Source organism: Oxyura jamaicensis, chromosome 2 (genome assembly GCF_011077185.1).
Source record: "Oxyura jamaicensis isolate SHBP4307 breed ruddy duck chromosome 2, BPBGC_Ojam_1.0, whole genome shotgun sequence".
In the NCBI taxonomy this organism is placed as follows: domain Eukaryota; kingdom Metazoa; phylum Chordata; class Aves; order Anseriformes; family Anatidae; genus Oxyura; species Oxyura jamaicensis.
Genome location: NC_048894.1, coordinates 130858520 through 130881023, shown reverse-complemented (window position 1 = coordinate 130881023; position 22504 = coordinate 130858520). Strand labels below are relative to the sequence as shown.

At 37.0% G+C, this 22504-nt stretch overlaps 1 protein-coding gene across 14 annotated transcripts in view; it reads right to left on the bottom strand.

The window, feature by feature from the left end:
* Positions 1 to 22504, bottom strand: part of RALYL (RALY RNA binding protein like) — a 409045-nt gene that overhangs the window by 3596 nt on the left and 382945 nt on the right. For 12 of the 14 annotated variants that reach the window (XM_035317320.1, XM_035317321.1, XM_035317322.1 and 9 more), the window contains one exon: positions 19404 to 19582. The exons of the other annotated variants lie outside the window; for them this stretch is intronic. In XM_035317320.1, coding sequence (XP_035173211.1) covers positions 19404 to 19582 — 179 coding nt within the window. The remainder of the gene's footprint in view (positions 1 to 19403; positions 19583 to 22504) is intronic. 14 annotated transcript variants of the gene reach the window in all.

The window sequence follows — 22504 nt, the reverse complement described above, 5'->3', positions numbered from 1 at the left end:
TTTTGTTTTGTTTTTGTTTTGTTTTTCACAAATCAGTCAAATATCAATATCCATCAGGCTTTCACACCTTAAAACTTTGAAGGCTAAAGGGCAGATTGTGGACTCACAGCAGTGGACAACCAGGACTGTGCAGCAGTCCTAAGTTACAACACAAGGCCCAAAATAACCACAGCAAATCAGTAATACTATGTGAACAACTGTTGGATACTTTCTCTTTTAGCAGCAGAAAATAGAAGAACGCTTCTTAGACACTTTGCAATGAAATGCTTTATTTGCATAATAACCTTCAATCTAAATAAATTGCATGTAAGATTCTTTGCTCAGTCCCATTGCACTATTTACACATCTCATTCTGCACCATTTACATTGATTGTATGCTTTCAGTAATGTTTATTGTTACCAGGTTGATGAGTCTTTCCTCAGTGGCTTTAACATTGTCTATTTTATTATTATTTCTGTGTACATGTTCTAGGCTTTAATTGCATATTATTTGATTTCTTTTATTGTTTTGACAGCCACAGTGTGAAACAGCAAAAATCCAGTGTCAGCAATGCTTCTGAGGGTCACTCAGAGGCCTCTAAACATCTAAACTCAGAGACATCTAAAAATCTCCGTCCTGCTACGGGACCCACAAATGCTACCAGCTTCAGATGGTCATTCAGTGATTTCAGGGAAGCACCAGACATACCAGCACAACCTACCCACAGGAAAACTGACAATGCTTTCCCAGTCACATCTGTTTGGAAAACTAACAGTAGAAAATATTAACAGGAGCAGAACAGAGAGTTTCTTTTTTTATTATTATTTTTATTTTACTTTTGACAGGAAAAAAAATCTTTTTTTTTTCTTTTTTTTTTTTTTTCTGTAACGCTTATATAATTTTCTGAAATCTGAAAATTTTCTAGATATTCTTTTCAACCAACTTTCCCTTTCTCCACTGTGTTGTAAGTCTGCTTTTTTCTTCCCCAGAAAAAAAAAGGGGGGATGATTTATGTTAAAAATTCAATTTACTGACAACATAGTTTTCCAAAGTAAAAGGTTTCATCAGAAATATCAAGGTCCCTTCAGGACTGGTCTTCTTCTCTTTGAAGCAGTCAGCCATCAGATTTCCCCCTTGTTGTAAAGACAGTGCCAAATTTATGGTTGTGCCCTTTCCAGGTAAACAGGATTAGGGTGAAAGTTCATGTGAGAGATCCCAGAACTTTTTTCTTTCAGTTAAAGTATTCTGAAACTATTATTCTCTACTTGTATAAAGAAAAATCTTGGTCTTCCTCTATTTTTAGCTGCTGGTCCCTGGACAGACTAACTACATGGAAAATATTTTTAAATGTTCTCCCTAAGTCTTCAAGAGGACTAACGGTTGTTAAGTAGCTATTCATCTTACAAGAAGTAAGAGGAAGCCTGCGGTTCTGTTGTATATCCTATTAGCTCTAGAGAGAGTTCCTCTTTTCTCACTGTTTCGTCACCTATGCTTTGCTGTATCATTATGTTATTATAAAAAGCAATAATTATGCAAGGAAGAAGAGAGACAGAGTTCCAAGTTATTTATTGGATCTTTTCCCCTGCCATAGACCTTTCAAGCATTTACCTGTCACCAGCACTAAAAGCTTCATTAGATTACTGCCAGCCATCTGGATCCAAGTAACAAATGCTGCTTTGCTGTCATTTAGAAACAAAGATAAAAAATTACCAACCCCACCGGCCCAAAATCCCATGTTCTTGTTTCAATACATGGGCTAGTTATTTGCCTCTTAGGGCAAATAATTTTAAATCTGAGAAGAAACTTTACAATCTGAAATAGTCAAGCTTTTATTTTCCTTAGAACGACAGTAAACCAGTGCTATGATTAATCTAGTGCAATATAATAATAATTTTATGCTATTTCTTTCTTCTGAGTAGCATGCAATTTATCAGCTGGCTTTATGGTAGTGCTGATGACATTAAAAAAAACATGATGACTAATATATTTTTTAATCTTTTCATTTCTTTCCTGTTACATATATATAAAACATCCTGACACAACAAGGATGAACTGAATTACATTTAAGATAGCAATATGGCTTTCATTTGATGTACTTCTAACAGAAAAAAAAAAATACTTTAAAAAGCGTGATTTGAATGTACTGCATTTAATGAATTGAATATCCCAACAGAACTTGGAGTCCTGGCAGCTATAGACAACATCAAAAAACAGTATGTCCTAATTGCCATAATAATCTCTGAAAAAAGCTGGAAACAGGTTATGGAATATTTATTAATATATATGATATAATAATATGATTAATATGATATATATGATATATATATGATATATATATATGATAATATGATATATAATATATGATTTATTATCAGCTGTTTTCTTCCCCTGTTTGGCTGGTTTTGTGAGCATGAGCTATTGAAAGCACTCTTCTTAGGCATAACACTGTATTTCAGACTTCCAGAAATGCAACTGTTACTGTTATTATAGTTCCAGTATTATCCTTCTAGCATTTTACCAGATACCAACTATAACATGTTCAATTACTTTTAACTTTGCACTGCCACAATTATATATATATATATATAACATTGGAAAGACAACATTAAATATTAAAACCTGATTAAATATAAGTGCTCTTCTACTTAAAAAGACTCAAACTATAATCAATAAAAATAATGGAGTAAAAATTAATATACAATCTAGTAAAATTCAGTAAAAATCTAGAGAGTTTTCTATGTTGTTTTTTAAAGGTTTAACATTCTTATCACTTGCCTCCCCTCAAAGCCTAGATAGTTCCAATTTCTACATCTGCATATCTTCAGGAATTCCCTGCAAGTTAATGATGTTTTTTGAGGGAGAGCCTAGCCATCAGACAACCTGCCAGGAGCCCATTCCTCTAAGATCTGTGCTTCATAGTCATCAAGCACAGTGCAGTAGAATAGCTTGCACTTGATATTTCTCCTAAAAGCATTTTACAAGAAGGTAAACTTGTATTGTTAAAGACACTTATATGTTAATTTATATATTAAAGACAACAAGGCACTATTTATTTATTTATTTATTTATGTAGTTAGTTAGTTAGTTAGTTAGTCAGTTATTTTTAGAAATGGGTGAGCCACCCCTGTCTCCCCAGCCTCCCCAGGCAGTCGGAAGCTGTAATGCTGACCACTGTTCTGTGGCCAAGCAGATGCTGTTGACTTTTCTAAATTCAGTCAGGTGGAGTTTATTTCTCTGTAGAAGGTGTGACTTTTGATCTCTGCTATCTGGACCCAAACAGAGCTCAACCTTTTTGTTGCTCGGTTTATTTGTTCTTCCTTACAGTTCTGAAAATAAAAGGGTAAGCAACAAGGGTATGATCCTTGTTCCCTGTAAATCTCTAGTTTGCTTCTAATAGAGTTTATTGGCAAAGTGTGCTGGACTTTCTTTCCCATGTTCATCTTCCATACCTAAATGTATAGGTATAAATCTTACTGAGAGTACAAATTCTGCATATGTCCTTGGGAGGGTGTATAAAGAATGCAACTGGACTAAATAACCCAAAAGATGTAAAAGATTAACATCTTCCATTGAAATACATTTTAAAAAGGTTTAGAGAAATGTCCCATAGAATAGGGACATTGCAGAATTTATTGTATGGTTTACCTCACAATAATTATATGCAGTAAGAGAATCCAACAAGTATATGCAAGATGTTAATCTGAAAAAAAATGCAACTGTTTTTAAGCAATCGACTGCTCTGATCAGCTTTCAATAACATTAATCTTAGAAATTCTCAGACAAATGCAGCTGAACAGTGCATGAATGGATGACTATGCACATATACACATGAGCTTGAAACCCAAAGCCTCAAGTATCCTTCCCTTTGCTATCCTAGTTTTTTCCTTGCCAGACAACTCAGTTCTCAAGACTAGACTTTTGAGTTAGTAGCTAGAAGGGAGACAATTGCAGCAAATTCTGACTCCTTTTTTGGTTTCAGCAAAGTTGCACTTCTGCAGGCAACTAACTGAATGCCTGACAACTTCCCACGTTGCTGCTGGTGTCTGACTGGGCTTTGACTGTGGGTTACATGACTGCTATATATTTTTTTGCAAAACATCTGCAACTCCCATTGAAATGCAGCTTCTACACCGTCCTTTCACTTACAAGACCTGCCCTCATCCTAGCATGATCTCAGATTGCAACCATGGAGTAATTTATTTGGTTGCATCTGTTTCTCACTTTTATCCTGCTATCTGTACAAATAAGAATACTGAATCCAGAGCCAAAGGTGCCACTATTATTTTCTTTAGGATGGTGTAGTGTTTCATCTCTAATATATACATATATTTCTAATTATGAAATGTAACCATCTGTACAATCAAAGAAGTGAAAAACTGAATCTATTTTGCAAACAGTTATTTTATTTTATTTTATTTTTTTTTTTTTTTTTTTTTAATCAAACCTTGGAAAACCATTATTGTTCCAGATATTTCACCCAAATGAAAAAAATCAGGATGCATTAAACAATGCAGTAGTCCACATTGACATTTTATTTGCAGGATCTAACTCAAGACAATATCCTTCCTTTCTGTTAAGCAGGCAACTCACACTGAGTGCAATAAATTGTAATTTATGTTTTTAGGGTATCCTCAAGGCATGTCCTGCTATTGGGGTTTACATAGCAGTCATCATAATGAAAGGAAATTTTCAAGCAGCAAACAGGGATTACCAAAGAAACCTGAATTTGTGTTACCTATCACATTGACCCCACAGCTGAGTTCATTTGAAATAACCTGTGCACAGCTCTGTTCATTTGAAATAACCTGTGCACTTTGTCCCTAGTTTTAAAGCATAAACTCTCTGATTAAGTAACAGAATTCATAGAATATCCTGAGATGGAAGGGGCCCACAAGGATCATCAAGTCCAGCTCCTGGGTCCACACAGAATTACCCCAAAATCGTATCATGTGCCTGAGAGCATTTTTCAAATGCTTCTTGAACTCCATCAGGCTCAGTGATGTGCCCACTGCCCTGGGGAGGCTGTCCCAGTGCCCGACCACCCTCTCGGTGAAGAACCTATTCCTAACACACAGCCTGACCCTCCTCTGTCCCAGCTCCATGACATTTCCTCAGGTCCTGTCGCTGTCCCAAGAGAGCAGAGCTCAGCGCCTGCCCCTCCACTCCCCTCGTGAGGGAGCTGCAGGCTGCCATGAGGCCTCCCCTCAGCCTGCTCTGCTCTGGGCTGGGCAAACCAAGAGACCTCAGCCGCTCTCCATGTGCTTTCCCCTCTAGATCCCCCACCATCTTTGTATCCCTCCTTTGGGCATGGTCCAATAGTTTTATATACTTATACTGTGGCACCGAAACCTGCATGCAGTACTATGCAGAGCAGAGTGGGGCAAGCCCTTCCCTCAGCTGGCTGGTAGTGCTGTCTGAGGCACCCCAGGTACGGTTGGCCCTTTGGGCTGCTAGGGCACGCTGCTGATTCATATTCAACTTGCCACTGATCAAAAACAGAATCATAGAATATCCTGTGTGATATAGGTGATTTAGTATAATGACTCTGTATGAAACATAAATGCTCAGTTTAATAGATGTTAGTACGGGGAATATGAATATGTATCATTGGTTTGCTAGTGTCATTTGTAAGACTATGCAAAACCAGACAGACAAAATTATGGCACTAAACTAAAACTTTTCATAATGAGCAAGTGATAGAATAGTCACTGCATATAAAAATGGACGGAATTGCAATTCAGTTAATACTAATAAAGAATAATTACATATAACAGTTGCACCTTCTTTAAATCTTCCTTAAAATGATGAAAACTAATCATTATCTTTTGTACTCTGTCAATCATACTTTAATGGCTGAAAACACTATAGAATCATTTTTCTGCTCAGTGAACAGTTTAATTGCTTTGAAGTGTTAGTACTTATATGAGTACATGTGAGAATGGCTGTTTTACTCAGCAATGAAAACAAACTCCTTTGTATTGAAATGCTCTGTTTCACTTGCTTGCCCTATAAAAGTCAGGAAGAATGAGAAGCCCTATCAAATACTGATTTTTCCCTGGACCAATATATCTTTTATTTCTCAGATCTCTGTGTGGGCAGATTTGTGATAAATTTGGTTGAATTTAGTGGTGGAAACACGGTCTAATATTTCGAGAGTGCCAATGAGGACGTGTTGCAGTTTTGATGATGGCCAGATGTGAGGCTGAAGGAATGTCTTTGGGTTAGAGTTCCAATGGTCATTTTAGGGAGTTGTTGAGAGATGTGGGCAGCGGGGAGAAGGAGGAAAAAAAACCTGTCCAACTTAGTTTACTCTGTGAGTTTGCCTCACGCTCCACTTTTTTTTTTTTTTTTTTTTTTTTTTTTTTTTCCCCAGCCATTTTCCTCTACAGGGTCCCTTTTAGGAGAGGACACAGGGGCCAGCAGTATAGTTTCTGCTGACAGTAGGAAGGGCCTGAAGCTGGGGGAATTGGACCTTCTGCAGAGCCTAGGGTAGGCTGCAGGGTTGCCAAGAAGGGGAAGGTAGAAAAGATGGAAAGGTGAGATTTGGTGCATTTACAGACCTTGCTGCCCAGAAGTCTTTACCTAAAACACACTCACAAGGCTTCCCTAACCTTGAGTCCTTCCTGGAGAAACCATGTTCCCACTGATGCATGCTCCCTTTCATGTTCTCTCTTGGTTGGAGTAGGAGCAAGAGTAGGAAAAGCATGAAAACCAGACCAAATGCAATAAGTTCTCGTGTATGGCATCCACAGAATTTCCTCAGCTTGCACCAGTGTGCTTTGAGAGTAATTCAATATATTCATGTGCTTTGGTGACAAATACAGCAAAGGGGAAAAGTCCCACCTTCCTTTGAATATGGGGGCTATTCATATCAAATTCCCAGAGATATGACTCAAGACTGCTACGTGTTTTCTGCTTCCTGAGAGTGGGTCAGTTCCATGAGAAACAAGTCTAAATGAGTCCTAGTAGGATGCATGGTAAGCTTTGGTATTGGTCTTTCTGAATACTACAGGAACATGGTTTTAGGATGTGGAGTGCTGTCAAAAAGTTATAGAATAAAATTCCTACTGATTTAGCCTCTGATTAATGTGAGGAGCAGGAATTTCCCAGTGTGATATGGTGATTCAATTAACATTAATGCTGCAGGCAGTAGTTCCCATTTTACCAATGCCAAGGTGCAGGTTTGAATACACACTTTATTGTGTAAAGGAACTATTAAAACTTGTACCCTGAGGACACTCACTATATCTACATTTTATGTAGTATTTCTTTTTAATATGTGCATGTAAGAGCTTATGAAGTACTAGAACTACGTTAAGTCAATTACACAGAAATAACTTTTAAACTTTCCCAGTATAGGAAATTAGATTTTAGACAGGTGTCAAAGAACAAAGTGTACCCATGTGGGAAAAAAAGAAATTATAAGGAACGATGGTAATGAGTTAAAGAATGCCCTATCCAATCAACAGCAGATTTTTCAGTTATTTGAGGCAGAAGTTTTAGTCAACATAGAGAGCAAGAGGAGAGAAGTAAAAAAATTAATAGCGAAGGAACAGGGAGTAGAGCTCACTGGAGGAAGGAGCTGAAACCATTTAGTATGAGGTGTCAGAGGTACAGAATCACAGAATCACAGAATAGTCTAGGTTGGAAGAGACCTCCAAGATCAACCAGTCCAACCTCTGACCTAACGCTAACAAATCTTCCACTAAACCATATCCCTAAGCTCTACATCTAAACATCTTTTAAAGACCTCCAGGGATGGTGACTCCACCACTTCCCTGGGCAGCCTATTCCAGTGACTAACAACCCGTTCAGTAAAGAAGTTCTTCCTAATATCCAACCTAAACCTCCCCGGCGCAACTTTAGCCCATTCCCCCTCGTCCTGTCACCAGGCACATGGGAGAATAGACCAACCGTCACCTCGCTACAGCCTCCTTTCAGGTACCTGTAGAGTGCAATAAGGTCACTCCTGAGCCTCCTCTTCTCCAGGCTAAACAGTCCCAGCTCCCTCAGCCGCTCCTCGTAAGACTTGTTCTCCAGACCCTTCACCAGCTTCATAGCCCTTCTCTGGACTTGCTCGAGCACCTCCATGTCCTTCTTGTAGCGAGGGGCTCAAAACTGAAAACAGTACTCGAGGTGTGGCCTCAGCAGAGCCGAGTACAGGGGGACAATCACTTCCCTGGACCTGCTGGCCACGCTGTTTCTTATGCAAGCCAGGATGCTGCTGGCCTTCTTGGCCACCTGAGCACACTGCTGGCTCATATTCAGCCAACTGTCAACCACTACTCCCAGGTCCTTCTCTGCCAGGCAGCTTTCTAACCACACATCTCCCAGCCTGTAGCTCTGTTTGGGGTTGTTGTGCCCCAGGTGCAGGACCCGGCACTTGGCCTTGTTGAACTTCATACCGTTGGCATTGGCCCTTCGGTCCAGCCTATCCAGATCCTCCTGCAGAGCCTTCCTACCTTCGAGCAGATCGACACACGCACCTAACTTGGTGTTGTCTGCAAACTTGCTGAGGGTGCATTCAATCCCCTCATCCAGATCATCGATGAAGATGTTAAAGAGGACTGGCCCCAGTACCGAGCCCTGGGGAACTCCACTAGTGACCGGCCTCCAACTGGGTTTGACTCCATTCACCACAACTCTCTGGGCCCGGCCATCCAGCCAGCTCTTAACCCAACGAAGTGTACGCCAGTCCAAGCCATGAGCAGCCAGTTTCGTGAGGAGAATGCTGTGGGGGATGGTGTCAAATGCCTTACTGAAGTCAAGGTAGACCACGTCCACAGCCTTTCCCTCATCCACTAAGCGTGTCACCTTGAATCCTCACAAAACCTCAAAAGCCTCACCACAAAACCTCAGAGAAAAATGTAGGAAGGAGGAGACGAATGAGGTTAACAATGACACCCAACAGATACTTAAATAATGAAAATAGTATACTGAATTAAGACAATCAAATAAACCTATAGGATGTAGAGTTACCTGCAAAACACTGTTACCTTCAGTGGTCTACATGAAAATGAAAATAAAACCTGGCCATATTTTGAACAGTTTTTGTTTTATATTTTCCTGCATAACACTTATTTAAATGTGAAGTGTGTAGGAGTGCATAACATTTTTGTTTTGTGAGGATTTCAAGAGAAGTGCATTTAAAAGTAAAAATTACAAAACAAAATAGTGGACTATGGTTCTTTTATAGTCTTCAAATGGCGCATAATCATCTAATAGCTGAGAAAGGATCAGCATAACCCTGCAAAGAGGAACAAGAAGAGAATTTAGCCTTTGATTTTCTGTCTATTGGGCCAGAACACAACTTACCTATTCTGAAAGAGATTATAAAATTGTATTATACTTTTAGTAATGAATAGCAACAACAAATTCTGATACACATATCAGCATAACAGGCTGGCTAAGATGGCATTTGATTAACTTCCAAATCTTCATTTTGGCAGACTGAGTTTGTTTTATTCCTCACTGGTTACTTTTTTGTTGAAATGGCAATTACAGTCCTATCACCTTCTAAATAGCTTCCCTTTTCTGAAGTCCAAAAATGCCTATGTACAGATAAATTCAATCTGCCTTTCATGTTTTTGATATTAATCATGCAGAAAATCTTCTTAGTAACATATTTATATTTTCTCAAAAAAAACAGAAACCTTTTGGAATAATTGGGTCACTAACTGCAGAGGCTCTGCAATTTGTATTGAAAAAAATAAAAACATTTAAAATTTGTGTCTTTTTATATGGAAAAATAAAAAATATTTTGGCTTTTCAGTGCTTATCCCTGTTTACTTCCATGAAATCTCACTTTGGCTTGCAGATGAGGTTCGATAGAAAAATGTTTCCTCTGAGGATTTTTCATTCAGCATTCCTGAGGCTCAAGCATACTGATAAAGCCTGTGAAATGAGTGTTTTCTAGAGGAACTAAAGCTATTTACTTTCAAAGCCTGACAAACCACAAAAAAAAATATGTGATGCATGGCAATTGCTCAGTTTCAGTTATATCTAAGAATTTGAGGTTTATGCTGGTAGACTCAAATCCATAGTCAAACACAGACCCAATGGCTGGCTTGAGTCCTTGTGAAGGATTTCAATGTGCTAATGAGAACCTGGAAAACACCAGTTTTCCTTTTCCCATCTCTCACCACTTTCCCACTGTACCTTGTACTGCTGTTGTGGTATTTGTGCTAGATCACTATTTGGATGCCTGTTCTGCCTACACAGGTCTGTAGGCAATGTTGGTCAAGAGAGACCCAAAACCAATCCAACATCTCTCACAAGTTGCCAGCATTACATCGGTAAAAGTAGTCAGGCATGGAAACTGAAATCAGTGTTCATATTTAAAATGAGTTACTTAAATTCATTCAAAAATCATACTAGACATATGAGGAGCAGCTGAGGTCTCTGGGCCTGTTCAGCCTGGATAAGAGGAGGGTGAGGGGGACCTCATCATGGTCTACAACTTCCTCGCGAGGGGGAGTGGAGAGGCGGGTGACCTATTCTCTGTAAACACCAGTGATAGGACCCGCAGGCATGGGATTAAGCTGAGGCAGGGGAAGTTTAGACTGGACATAAGGAGGAGGTTCTTCACTGAGAGAGTGGTTGCACACTGGAACAGGCTCCCCAGTGAAGTAGTCACTTCACCGAGCCTGTCTGAATTTAAAAAGAGATTGGACTGTGCACTTAGTCACATGGTCTAAACTTTTGGGTAGACCTGTGTGGTGCCAGGAGTTGGACTTGATGATCCTTATGGGTCCCTTCCAACTCAGGATATTCTATGATTCTATGAAATTAAGAATGGTGTTTCTGTACAAGCCCCAAATTGTCTTTTTTAATTAGCCGGTCCCACCCTCCCCTGAAAGGGGATCTACGTTTGCTTCTGGGAGCCTGACCTTGTTTCCATACTGCACTTAAATAATGACTCTATGCTGTTGTGAGTTTTAGGTTATCTAGGCAATATCTGTGGAGACAGTTCTGATTTACTTAAATAGAATAAACACAATCAGACTGCTAGTACTAAATATTAAGATCAATTAATTTATATCAGAGAGGAATTCAGCTCATTTTGTTTACATGTCTGAGAAAATTTTTGTCCTGATCTGACAGCATTATTTGTCTCTGAATCAGTTCACAGATTATTATTATTATTAATATTTGGAAATAAGTGGAGGTAAAACATTTGGTTTTGACAGTTGACTCATTAAAATTAAAAATTTTGATGTCTTAAAACCATCAAGTACTGTAACTAACTTATTTTTACCTAAAAGCTTAAGATAAAGATAAAGGCCTGCCAAAACAAACAAACAAAAAATAAAAAATCAAAAAAATCAGTAAAACAAACAAAAACAATCAAACAAACTGAAGTAAAATGAACACAAAATATGAACAATAATTACCTGATAATGGGTAAATCTACTGTCAGTCAATGCACTGGTTCAGTGAGCAGCAGATTCCACTTCCCCCAAAAAATAGAAAGCATATGAGCTACCTTTTCAAAACACCAGTCCAAAGGAAGCTGGCACATGAGCTTAGTGGTGCAGCAATAACAAAATTCTGTTACATTTCAAATATATTGTCAAGATATAACACATGCTTGTGTTTCCAAATAGACATATTGCCCAAGTTCTGGGAGGCTGTAAATACCACATACCAGCAAGTGCTCTGTATTGAGAGGCTTTTCAGATTACTTTGAGTTTTGAGTTTACTTAGGACTTTTGAGTTTTCTGAGCTCTTGAGTTTACTTAGGACTAGTCGTGCACAGCATTGAGCTTTAACCAGCCATTCCTTCCATTTGCCTAGGGTAGGCTAAATACCACAATTCTGTGACCAGTTCTTAAAATGTTTTTGAGGAAGTAAAGCAAACAAAACCCCCTTGATTTAATATTTATACACATCTGTTGTCTCAGAATTGGTGCACTCCATTTAAACAAAACTGCTACACATAAATGCAATCCAGTGGGGTGGACAGTATGTAGAACACCACATGCAAGATTTCCTGCTCTTGCTGTATTTTCCCTGAAAGCTGCTGGCAGGGTTTATTAATGTTCACTCTGACGGACCTGAAGGGACCTGTCTGCAATTATCTCGCATATCTCAAAAAGAGGTTGTGCTAATAATTTTTAGCAGAAAATGCTGGAAGATAAATGATTGAAACTTCACTCACATCAGGACTGATATGAGGGTGCAATGGAAAAGTAAAGCAAATTCACTGAGGAAATTGAAATTGAGAAATAAAATCTGTAATTTTCTTGACTGGAAAGCATATCGTCTTTATTAGTTTATAGTGTATCTTTGGGGAATGTTTCTTTCCCACTTTTTCACTGTATGGCTGAAAGCACGCATTGATCTGACCTCAGAAAGGTCTGAGTCTACATGTACATTCTGTCTGCTGAACCACACTGGCACAGTAGTAAAGCTGAGAATGAGACCCAAACGTCTTGATTCCCCATCTTTTTGTTTAAAAAGAGACAAACAGAAAAACAACTTTGCTTTCAAGCTATTTTGCCTCATCATTGTAAGATTCTAATGGTTGTAATTATTTGCATTAGAAATATTTTAAAAGCTTTTTTTTAATTATTATTTTAATTGAGAACTAAATAATATAGAGGAAATGCAGAGGAATAGATAGGAAAGATGAGGAAATTATTTTGTTCATTCATTTTACAAATATGCAATTACAGGCTGGAAATTCTAGTAGACAGAGACACAAATTGTTATAACAGTGTTTGCATTCTCTGCGGCTTCCCATGTGATATCTAGAGGACATGATGTAAATAATAATTAAAAAATAATGTCACGTAGTCATTCAGGAGCTACCTGGTTAAAATCCTGAACACTACTTAGGTAGTCTTCCTCTGAGAAATCTACTGCCAGGAAAAATGGGAAAGAGAAGCTGGTGGCAAGGCCGTTCCAATGACTCACTCATACAACAGTGCATGAACAACAAGCAAGTCTATTGTGATATTGCATATATTAAATGTAACAAAAGGACATGTCAGGAAGTTTCTTACAATTTTTGCTTTCAGGACATGGTTGTATTACTTTCTCCATTGTTTCAGTCACAGGTTATTAGATTTACTACAGCTTTGGAAGGTACAACACATTAGTATCTGTCAGGTATGCTGCTTCTAATGACTTTCTTAGCTTGCTCAAGTGCAAACATCTTACATTGATATTTATCAAGTGAATACAATATTTTACCTATTCATTTGTTTCAGGAATGAAGAACGTTGTTTCCCCTGATACTGAAAGCAAGCTTTCAATGAAGTCCAATATGTTCAGTGCAACAGAAAAAATAAATTTTCTTGCTGTCAATAATATTTAAAGTAATCTAAATAAGATTTTTGGCATGATCTTGCTTCAGCCATTAATATTGTTTAGAATTTTTATTTTTATTTATTTTTTTCCTAAATAGTACTTTATATAAGTGCATTCATTATGTTGCTTATTGCTAGAAAAGCCATTGATCTTTTTGGCATGCTTAATCAGCCTACTTCTACTGATAATAGAAGACTAAGTCTGGCCTGGTGTGATGTTATTGACAAAAATAATAATAATAATAAATAAAAACAAAACCAACCAAACATGAAATGGAATATCTAATTTGATTACAATAATAAATTAAATACTATCAACCCTTTCAAATAGTCATGTATTTGGTCAACCTTGTTATTTGAGATATGCAAAATAGGATTTAAACTACATTATCAGTCAAAGTTTTATTCATTTTCTGTAGGTCTTATTCGACTCTTCTGAATATTTTCAAGAATTCTCATGTTAAGCAATGGAATTAAAGGAAGATTTACTGTTTCAAACAGATTTGCTACTAAATTACTTATTTTCCTTTAATTACTTTTAGGAGGGAAAATGTTTTTGAAGAGCTTTAGCCAAAGTTGCTTCCATAGATTTAAATGGATTTTGCATCAATTCCCATAAGAAATGTGGCTATTAATATATCACAACATTTTCATTTTTGCGTAATGAAACTCAGTACAGCAAGAGGATTGTCCTGATTTTTTTTGGCCTATGGTTGTTTCTAATATTTATGTTTGAAACATGATTCTCTATCAGACTATTGAAATAAATTTGATATAGAGTCTGCTCTGAATTATGACACCATAAATCTACTGCATTTGAAATCAGTGGAATCATGTGGGTCCACCAGAAAATGCTGTTTGCTCTACTGAATGCTTAACTACTGAACCACCACTGTACAATTATTATTATAGTTATTTATTGTGAAAGGCTGACAGTTTGATAGAAACAATTCTTCTTTGGAAATGTAATATAGATATGAGTGCTTGTGTATTATTCATTCCAATTAATTGGTTTGCTGGTATTTTATTAAGCATTATCTGGAAGTGATATATATATATATTTTTTTTTCCCTAAATCTACAATACTTAAGGCTTTCAGCTAATTAATCAGATTCCACCTTTATTATTTACAAAGGTATTGGGGTAATAAGATATAGTTTATTTTGAGCCAGTGGTTCCCTGATGACTGATTAGTGCCATTTGAAACAAGTTCAGAGCAGTTATATGAAATGCTCTGGGCCAGCTGCTAAATCGGCAAACTAAGGAAACCACCATGCAAGCTAATTCATGCTTTTCCCACATGCTGTCCATCATGCCATATACTGCTAATGTTAATTGTAGTGAGGAAAAGGAACTTGCTTTATGGGTACTGAGGCTCCTCAAATATCAAAATGGGTGTTGGACTATGCTGCAGTAGTGACATTTCTGCTCTATTCTGTCCAACCACAGGAATAAGAAGAGGATATTGGTTTTCCTTCCTACCCCTTACAATTAAAAGCTGTGCTATGCACCTAAAAACTGCGTGATATCATTGATGGTTTGTATTCCCATGATTCGTTGCCTATTTGTGATCTATGTGTGAGGGGATTTTTGGAAATTTTAAGATCCTTTTTCTTTAAGGCAAGACTGGAAACTACAAAGATGTCTTGCTTTCTTCACAGGTCTGTTGAGGAAAGGTTTAGCTTAAAAGCACTAAGAAAGGATGTGTTCTTACTAGAAAGGGAAGCAAAGATTTTTAATTCACAGCAACTAGAAGCTGTTTGACTTAGGGAGAGGAGTATAAAGCTTGATGCACAGGTCTGGTAGAGTCTTGGATAAACAATTACTTGTTTTTTGTCTAAAAGGAGCAAAGGAAACAGATATGAAATTCCCATTAACTCCAGCTATCTCTGATGGCTAGTTAAGTGACATGAATTGTAAAGTAACCTCAGGATCTACATTCCAAGTTAGTGATTATTTTATATATATGAAGCCGCAATGTATTATTGCATGCCCTTGTGCAAAAGGCAGTGGAATGTCAACATGCAAGAGCATGTGGGTGAAAAGCATATTATGGTCTTTCACTGAGCAGTTTGAAGTACACTGTTTGACTCTATCAATTTCTGACAGCCTACCTATACATAACTGGGTCATGTATCTGAAATCACCATTTTAAAAACTCTTCAGTATGTTAACATAGCAAAAGTAATGGGAATTATTTTAAAAAGATCCTCAAGCTGGAGTGTCTGCAGCTTTGGAGAGACTGAGACATATTTGTGGGCAAAGAGTTGATACAATAGGAATTTTCCCAAGAAGTCATGTTTGATGACTATAGAAGGTACTCAAATAAGGCATGTCTTGAGTTACAGTTCAGATGGGCAATCAAGTTATTGTGGCATAACAAATTTTCACACTTCAGCTGAGCTGTTTTGGAGTGTGCCTTTAGTCCATAGAAAATGATAATTCAGGGATGAACAACATTCTGATCTGAATGCCGGATAGGAAATGTGTACAGTTGTTGAACGTGTTGTGTTTTATATTTGTAGTGAGGTAGGCAAATTAAGAGGCTAAGGCCTCCTTAAATCCATGCCTGACTTAACTCAGACTGCAGGCTGAACTACTTCACATTTCTTTAAAGTTGGTCTAGGCTGAAAGCAGGTATGAAGACAGCTACCATCACTCAGTTATTATGCAGTAACCTGTTCCTCCAAATAGACTTAGTGTGAATTTAGAGAATGGATCCTACCACAGCATACATTCTGTCAGAATGATAGTCACTTTCTTTGCAAGTAAAAATTAGAAGTTGGGAAAGAAATATACTTTTAAGATCTCTGGTCCAAAGATACCGACCTACACACACAAATTCAGATTCCAGTCTGGCAGCATCTGGACTCTGGTGGTGGGATTGTCCTTCTTGAACTTGCTTTTGCTGACAGCCTTAGGGATATTCACAGAGAAACATACAAGGGAATAATGTGTTTGGCAAAAGGAGTCCTGCTGTAGGATATTGGCAAATGGTTTGGTAGGAGATTCTCAGCTAAATAAATTTGCATGATTGAAAAAAAAAATCTAATTTACATAAAGTTGCTCAAAAGATCTAATTTACATCAAGTTGCTCTCTTCCTCTAATAATATTTCTGAGACTAGTGGACTCATAACCGATTTTTGATGCTGAACTGATTTCAGAACACTAGCTATGTCCATTACAAATATTTTTCTATTTGCTCTGCTGGTCTTAATGCAGAAAGATTTTTTTCATCATCATCGTAAATCCCTTTAGCTTAATATTTGGGTAAGATTACATATTTCATTTAAAATGCCCTTTGGAAGAGTATTTCTTATTCTGAATCTAAGGTTATGTTTTCACAGATGGAAAGTTTGTCCTATTTGTTTCACATTTAACATTTTTCATGCTATAAAAAACTTATTTCTTCTCAAATAAATTGCAACTGGCTCCATTCCAAAAAGACACATTTTCTATTAGTCAGCTCTTCTATATTCCTAAGCAACTTAGTTTTCATGAAACAGGAGAAAAACATCTGTTAGGACTTCATGTTTTGTAACAAGCCTATCTATCTGCTTTACTTCTTACAAAATAGGGAATATTGCCAGATAAAAAGGCCCAGAAAATTTTGAAGCAGAGTGAAGTCCCACATTTTCTTGCTGGCTATTCACTATATATTGGATAACTTTCTTACTGAATTTCTGGTTATTCATCTATCAATGACTGGAGTGGAAAATAAAAGTTCTAGGAATTGGCCCTTATTTCTACATAAGTATATGTAAGTCTACTGGAAAGCAGATTAAATTACAATGTATATCATAACCTACCAGCTTCATATTACAAAAATGTTGGTAAATACTGCCAACTGTCTGGGTAAAAACTATAGGGGAAATGCACAGTTCAGTTTATAGTTGTGCCTCCATACAAAATACACATTGTCTGAGATTTCTTTGAAGTAATTCTCCATAGAGTAATTTTTTATCTCATCAATAACATTTATTCATTCACTGATCTTCCTAGTCTTAAAAATAAATAAAAAAATAAATAAAATGTTATTATCCCATCATATCAGGAAGAAAAACTATTGTGAAGTGGCCTCTTCCAAAGCTTAAGGAAAATGGCAAAGGAGCATGAAAAGCACAAGGACTTCATATCAATGGCAATCTGGATTCTAAGTTTTGAAGTGTGCAACGCTGACTCTTCTCAGCTATATGTCCTGGTGTTGGGATGGTGGAAGATGAGGCTGCTTGGCTGCTGCTGCCCTGGCACTGGAATGGGCTGCACCTCACTGAGATGATGCACATAAACCCTCTTCACTGGCCTTTCCTTTCTACCACTGTACCAGGGTTGGTACATGAATGCTAAGGCACAAAATTAAGGATGCTACTCTCCATATACAGCCAGCCAACTCCACCATGCTCAGTGCCATTAAAGGACTAAGTAACAGCATACAGAGAAAGTAGAGCTGGTTCCTTCCCTGCCTTAGATATGTGGTTTCGACCTCTGAGATGACTTTGGGGCAACATGTTGCATTTCCACTAATGCCAGAATGTAAAGCAGGGAAAGGCTTTTTAACTTGGAAGAAGCAGTTTGCAAGCACGGTTATGCCAATCCAAGACTTCACTGCTAAAGAAGTCTTCCTGTGCTTCTTGCTTTTTACAAACTTTTATGCCTAAACCTTTGCTAGATGAATAATTTCTTCTGCATCATGCTTCATTATATAGTGTAGATATATGCTAAATATGCTATACTCACACAGTGAAATGACAGCACTGAACCATCAGAGGCTAATATACTGTACATTATCTTCCCTATTTATTTGTCTGCAGCTGGGAGTCTGACACTGCAAAACATACCAGTCTTCCTTAGCTGTAGTCACCCAACTGTTAATGTCACTTTAGCTGATCAGATATTAGCCATGGTGGGATGTTATATTTACAAGTATATATTTATTATAAAATTTCTACTTCCTACAAATTAAGAATGGCAACTGCTTACAGAGGCCCCTAATACTTGTTGAGTATAACCTGTCCCTTTGAGAAGAAGTGATAATATACTCTTCATTGCACATATACTCTTCATTGCACATTAAAAGATGAGGAGATTTGTATTGGATTAGTTTCTGATATTCAAGAGTTATACAATTAAGAGGGTCCTGTATTGGCTAAAGGAATACAAACACTCAAATTAGTGGTAGATTTAAATAGTGTTTGTAGTAAGCAGTACAAAATGCTGGTTATTTACTTGCACTCTTACTCCACACTTGGTGTTGGTTCAGCTGGGTCCCTTGCTGACTGGCTCCTTTTCGCATTGCTGAATTATTATTTTTATTGTAGACATGATAAAATGTGTGTTAAAAAGCAATCAGTGAAAGTGACATTGAGTAACAGAAGTGATCCCTGCTCAAAGCAGAAGAATATGAAAGCATAGAAGAGTGAGATAGAAAATACAGTGTTATGGACTTCTGGTGTCTAAAACAATGTGACCGATTCGTTCTTGTCTGTAATGAAGAAAAGATTATAAATCTGACTTTCAAAGTACTTGTTAATGTTTCTTTAGAACTTAGAAGTTTAACATCATGATGGGCATTTCATGATGTTACTCAAATGTAGGTTCATGCTGAAAATTGTTCAGCCAAACATTTATTAGGGCAAAATCCTTCCATAAAAAAAAAAAAAAAAATGTAGTTGTCAGTGGAGCCTGCAGTAGATACACATAGAAGACAGAGACTGGGGATTATTGAAGACCACATGGTTATTAATGAGAAAGTTCTCCATTCTAGAATCTTATTTTGAAATGCTCCAGTTAAAAGCAAACCAGAACAATACCCATGCTTTCCTTTCTCATCTACATCTCATTAAATGTTCAATCATAAATTAAAATAAAATAAAAAGTACATTTAATTTCCTTTCTTAAATCACCAAGTGTATAAAATATATTTTTCTTGTTCATCCTCAGAGGTTCCCTTGCTTAACAGATACTGCAGTGTATGAAGAATGTAGGGCTAGGTACTTGTTACGGAATATCACACTGCTGCTGTGACCTTTTTTTTGTTAACCAAGACCCTTGGTTCTCTGTGGTTACGTGTAGCAACTGTATAGACAGACATGGCATGGTTATTCCTTACCAGCTCATTGCTGCCATCCTCATCAAAATCCTCCTCTATCCCATCAGTCATCTCTTCTCCATCCCCATCTGCATCTGGCCCTCCTTCAATAGGCTCTTCTGTAGAGTTATCTGCATTCTCTGATATGCATTCCTCTTGAATCAAATCAGCATTATCTTCCATTTGTTTCTTTTGAGCTTCTGTAAGGAAAACATACTCTATAGAGATTCAGTAACCTTCCCTATTGGTGGCAAAGAAAAGTGCTCTGAGGAAGAAACCTAAGTTTCCCATCTCCTGATGGGCGAGGTTTGTTAAAATCAATGTGTCAATATCTACCAGGCAAATATGATAAAAGCCCTTATTTTTAAAAAATAATGCATACATCAGCCAAAGTACCAACATGTTCATTCATCCCATGCAGTGGATGAAGGTTTGCTTTACCAATAGATACAGCTTTTTGATTTTCTGGACTCTGCTTTTTCTTGGGAATCCAGTTGGCATAATCACCATATATTTATTTATCTGCAGCCAGTGAGAAGTACACAGATCTCTGTGCCCTGAGAAATGAAAGGCTGTTAATTGCCAATAAGTAAACAAGGATTTGCAGAGACAGACTGGTTGCTAGAATGGTCGGAGGGATAACAGTCTTATTCCTATGCAAATCAGGAGTTTAGATGAAAAGGTTAATGTACTCAGAGTGAACATGGGCCAGAGAATTAATTGCATGTAGCTGAATTACCAATGTCTTTTCAGTCTGAAGGTGACTGAATGATCAATGATCAAATTTCTAGAACAGCACTATTTTTGTTTCTTGATGAGATTTGACTGTTCTATAACTCTAGCTTGTGTATCACCTATCTCATGTGGGACAACCAATGAATCTGGAGATTGCATATGAAGCTCTATATCTTTCAGCTCCATTAATATATTATTATTTTATTTTAAATTATTACCTGCAACATACAATATTCAAATCTCCTCACACTTTTCTGGATCATAGTCTTAAGCCTTAATTTGTTTTTCTTCTACCTCTGTACATTTATTTTACAATTTACTTTCATCTCCTCAGTCTTTGTTAATCTCTAATCCCTCATTTTCAAATTCATTTACTGAAGATACAGAATAATGAAGAATTTATCTCTACATCACATACTTTCTACAGGATTGTTGTAAATAAAAAATAAGAAGTCATCTTATATAACTGTTTTGAGAATAGAATGGGCATACATATCAACAGACGATTCATCCCAGAGTCTTACCTTCTATGGTCTTATATATACATTACTGTGCTAGCTGCCTTATTGCAGAAGGAAATGTGGGTTAAGTCAGCTACGTCTTTCGCCATCATGTTCTGAGATTAATCTGGCTATGGTAGTGACAACGGAATCAATTTTAGTCAAGGGCTTAAAAAAAAATTACTGAAACTGTGGACTTTATACATTTTAATGGAAAAACTTTTAGGGGACAACTGCTAAAAAAATTGGTCACTCTAATCATCTGAGTAAGAAAATAGACTGGGGTCTTCAGAGGAGACTAAAACACCAGCTCAGCATCTAACTCTTTTGTGCTCTTCTGAGAAACTAAATTTAAGATTTTACTTTTAAGCACCTACTTTTAAAAATCTTAATCTCTAATATTACAGGGAGAATATTCACCTCTAACTATTTAATCATATCAGAACAGTTTCTTATCCCTGGCTTTCTGATTGAGAATTTTACAAACAAAGGAGCTATTCCTACAGATTCCTTACATATTTGTTGTCAGTAAACTTTGAGTACACAGATTTTCTTGTTTAAAGTATTAACATAGTTTTTATTTTTTTTTCCTCATTAGTGTCAAATGAGCAATATTTTACTTTTAATTTCTCTTTGCTATATTCATGCTATTGAAATTTTCAGTGATAGTGATAAAAGACAGAACATCTACCATTGCCACATAGAGATGCAGATGTAGAACAGTGACTGAAGTATGCAATGAGATTGTTCAGTGTGCCTATTTAACCTCTCACATTCCTCCAGGTGTCTAACTTCTAAGATTAACAATTACTCTTTAAGTTTGCAAGTGATGCAAACTTAAAACAAACAAATAAACAAATCAAAAAACAATACAAGATGATGGCTTGATTTTTTTCTTTTGTGTGTTTCTCTTAACTAGACATAGGTCCTCTCTGATCCCAGGCTTAGTGAGGCCGTACCTTCTGGCACAGAAAAGTAAGAAATAAAATTGCCAAACCATAGCGAAGGAAAAAAAATAATCTCACATCCGATACTGTAAATGAAATTGTTCAGCTACTGATGCAGCTTTATCTTACACAAAGGTTTTAGCCAAAGAAACAATCATCCGTGGACTCATCCCACAGGCTACATAGCTCTCTTTGTCAGCTCAGGAGACTTAAATGGGGATCGTGGTATCTCTGATGTGTTTTTCCTCCTCATCCCCCTTATCCCCCTCATGAAACACAAGGAACATGGGGGACAGCTTTTGCACCTGATGTTTTAAAACATCAACAATTTGAAAACAGATTTTAATTTCTGAGGAGATTATTCATTGCTTGTCTTCAAAAGGCATAAGAGTATGATTCAATACAAATCAACGTTTTCCTCTTTGAGATGATTTCTATTTAAATGAGTTCACTGCAGTCCTTTAGCAAAAGTGAAAATTGGATATCAAAGTACAATGACATGCAGGTTGTTTTGCATAGTAATGGGTTTTATAAAAAAGCCCTCTGCAGTAGTGATCCGCCATTTCAGAGCTTTTCTTTGCGTAAGTGATTCAATGTATTGCCTCGCAATCACAACTTCACTGATTACACCAACTTCTATATAACTTGCATAAAATACAAAATAGAATGTAATGAATACATGCTGTGTACAATTCTCCTAAAAGAGGTAATCAGGCTCTATACTGATGGTTTACCTTAGACTTCGAAAAAAGCACTCATCTTATTTTGTGGGGTAAAATATAACAGCTGAGACATTGGTCCTTGTCTGTCAACTTAGAAAATGATCAAAAATAAAAGGTAAGGTTTTTAAGATCTGTTTTTGTTGCTGTAGGTTTTTCTTTTCTTACTTTTCTTTTCTTTCTTTCTTTCTTTCTTTCTTTCTTTCTTTCTTTCTTTCTTT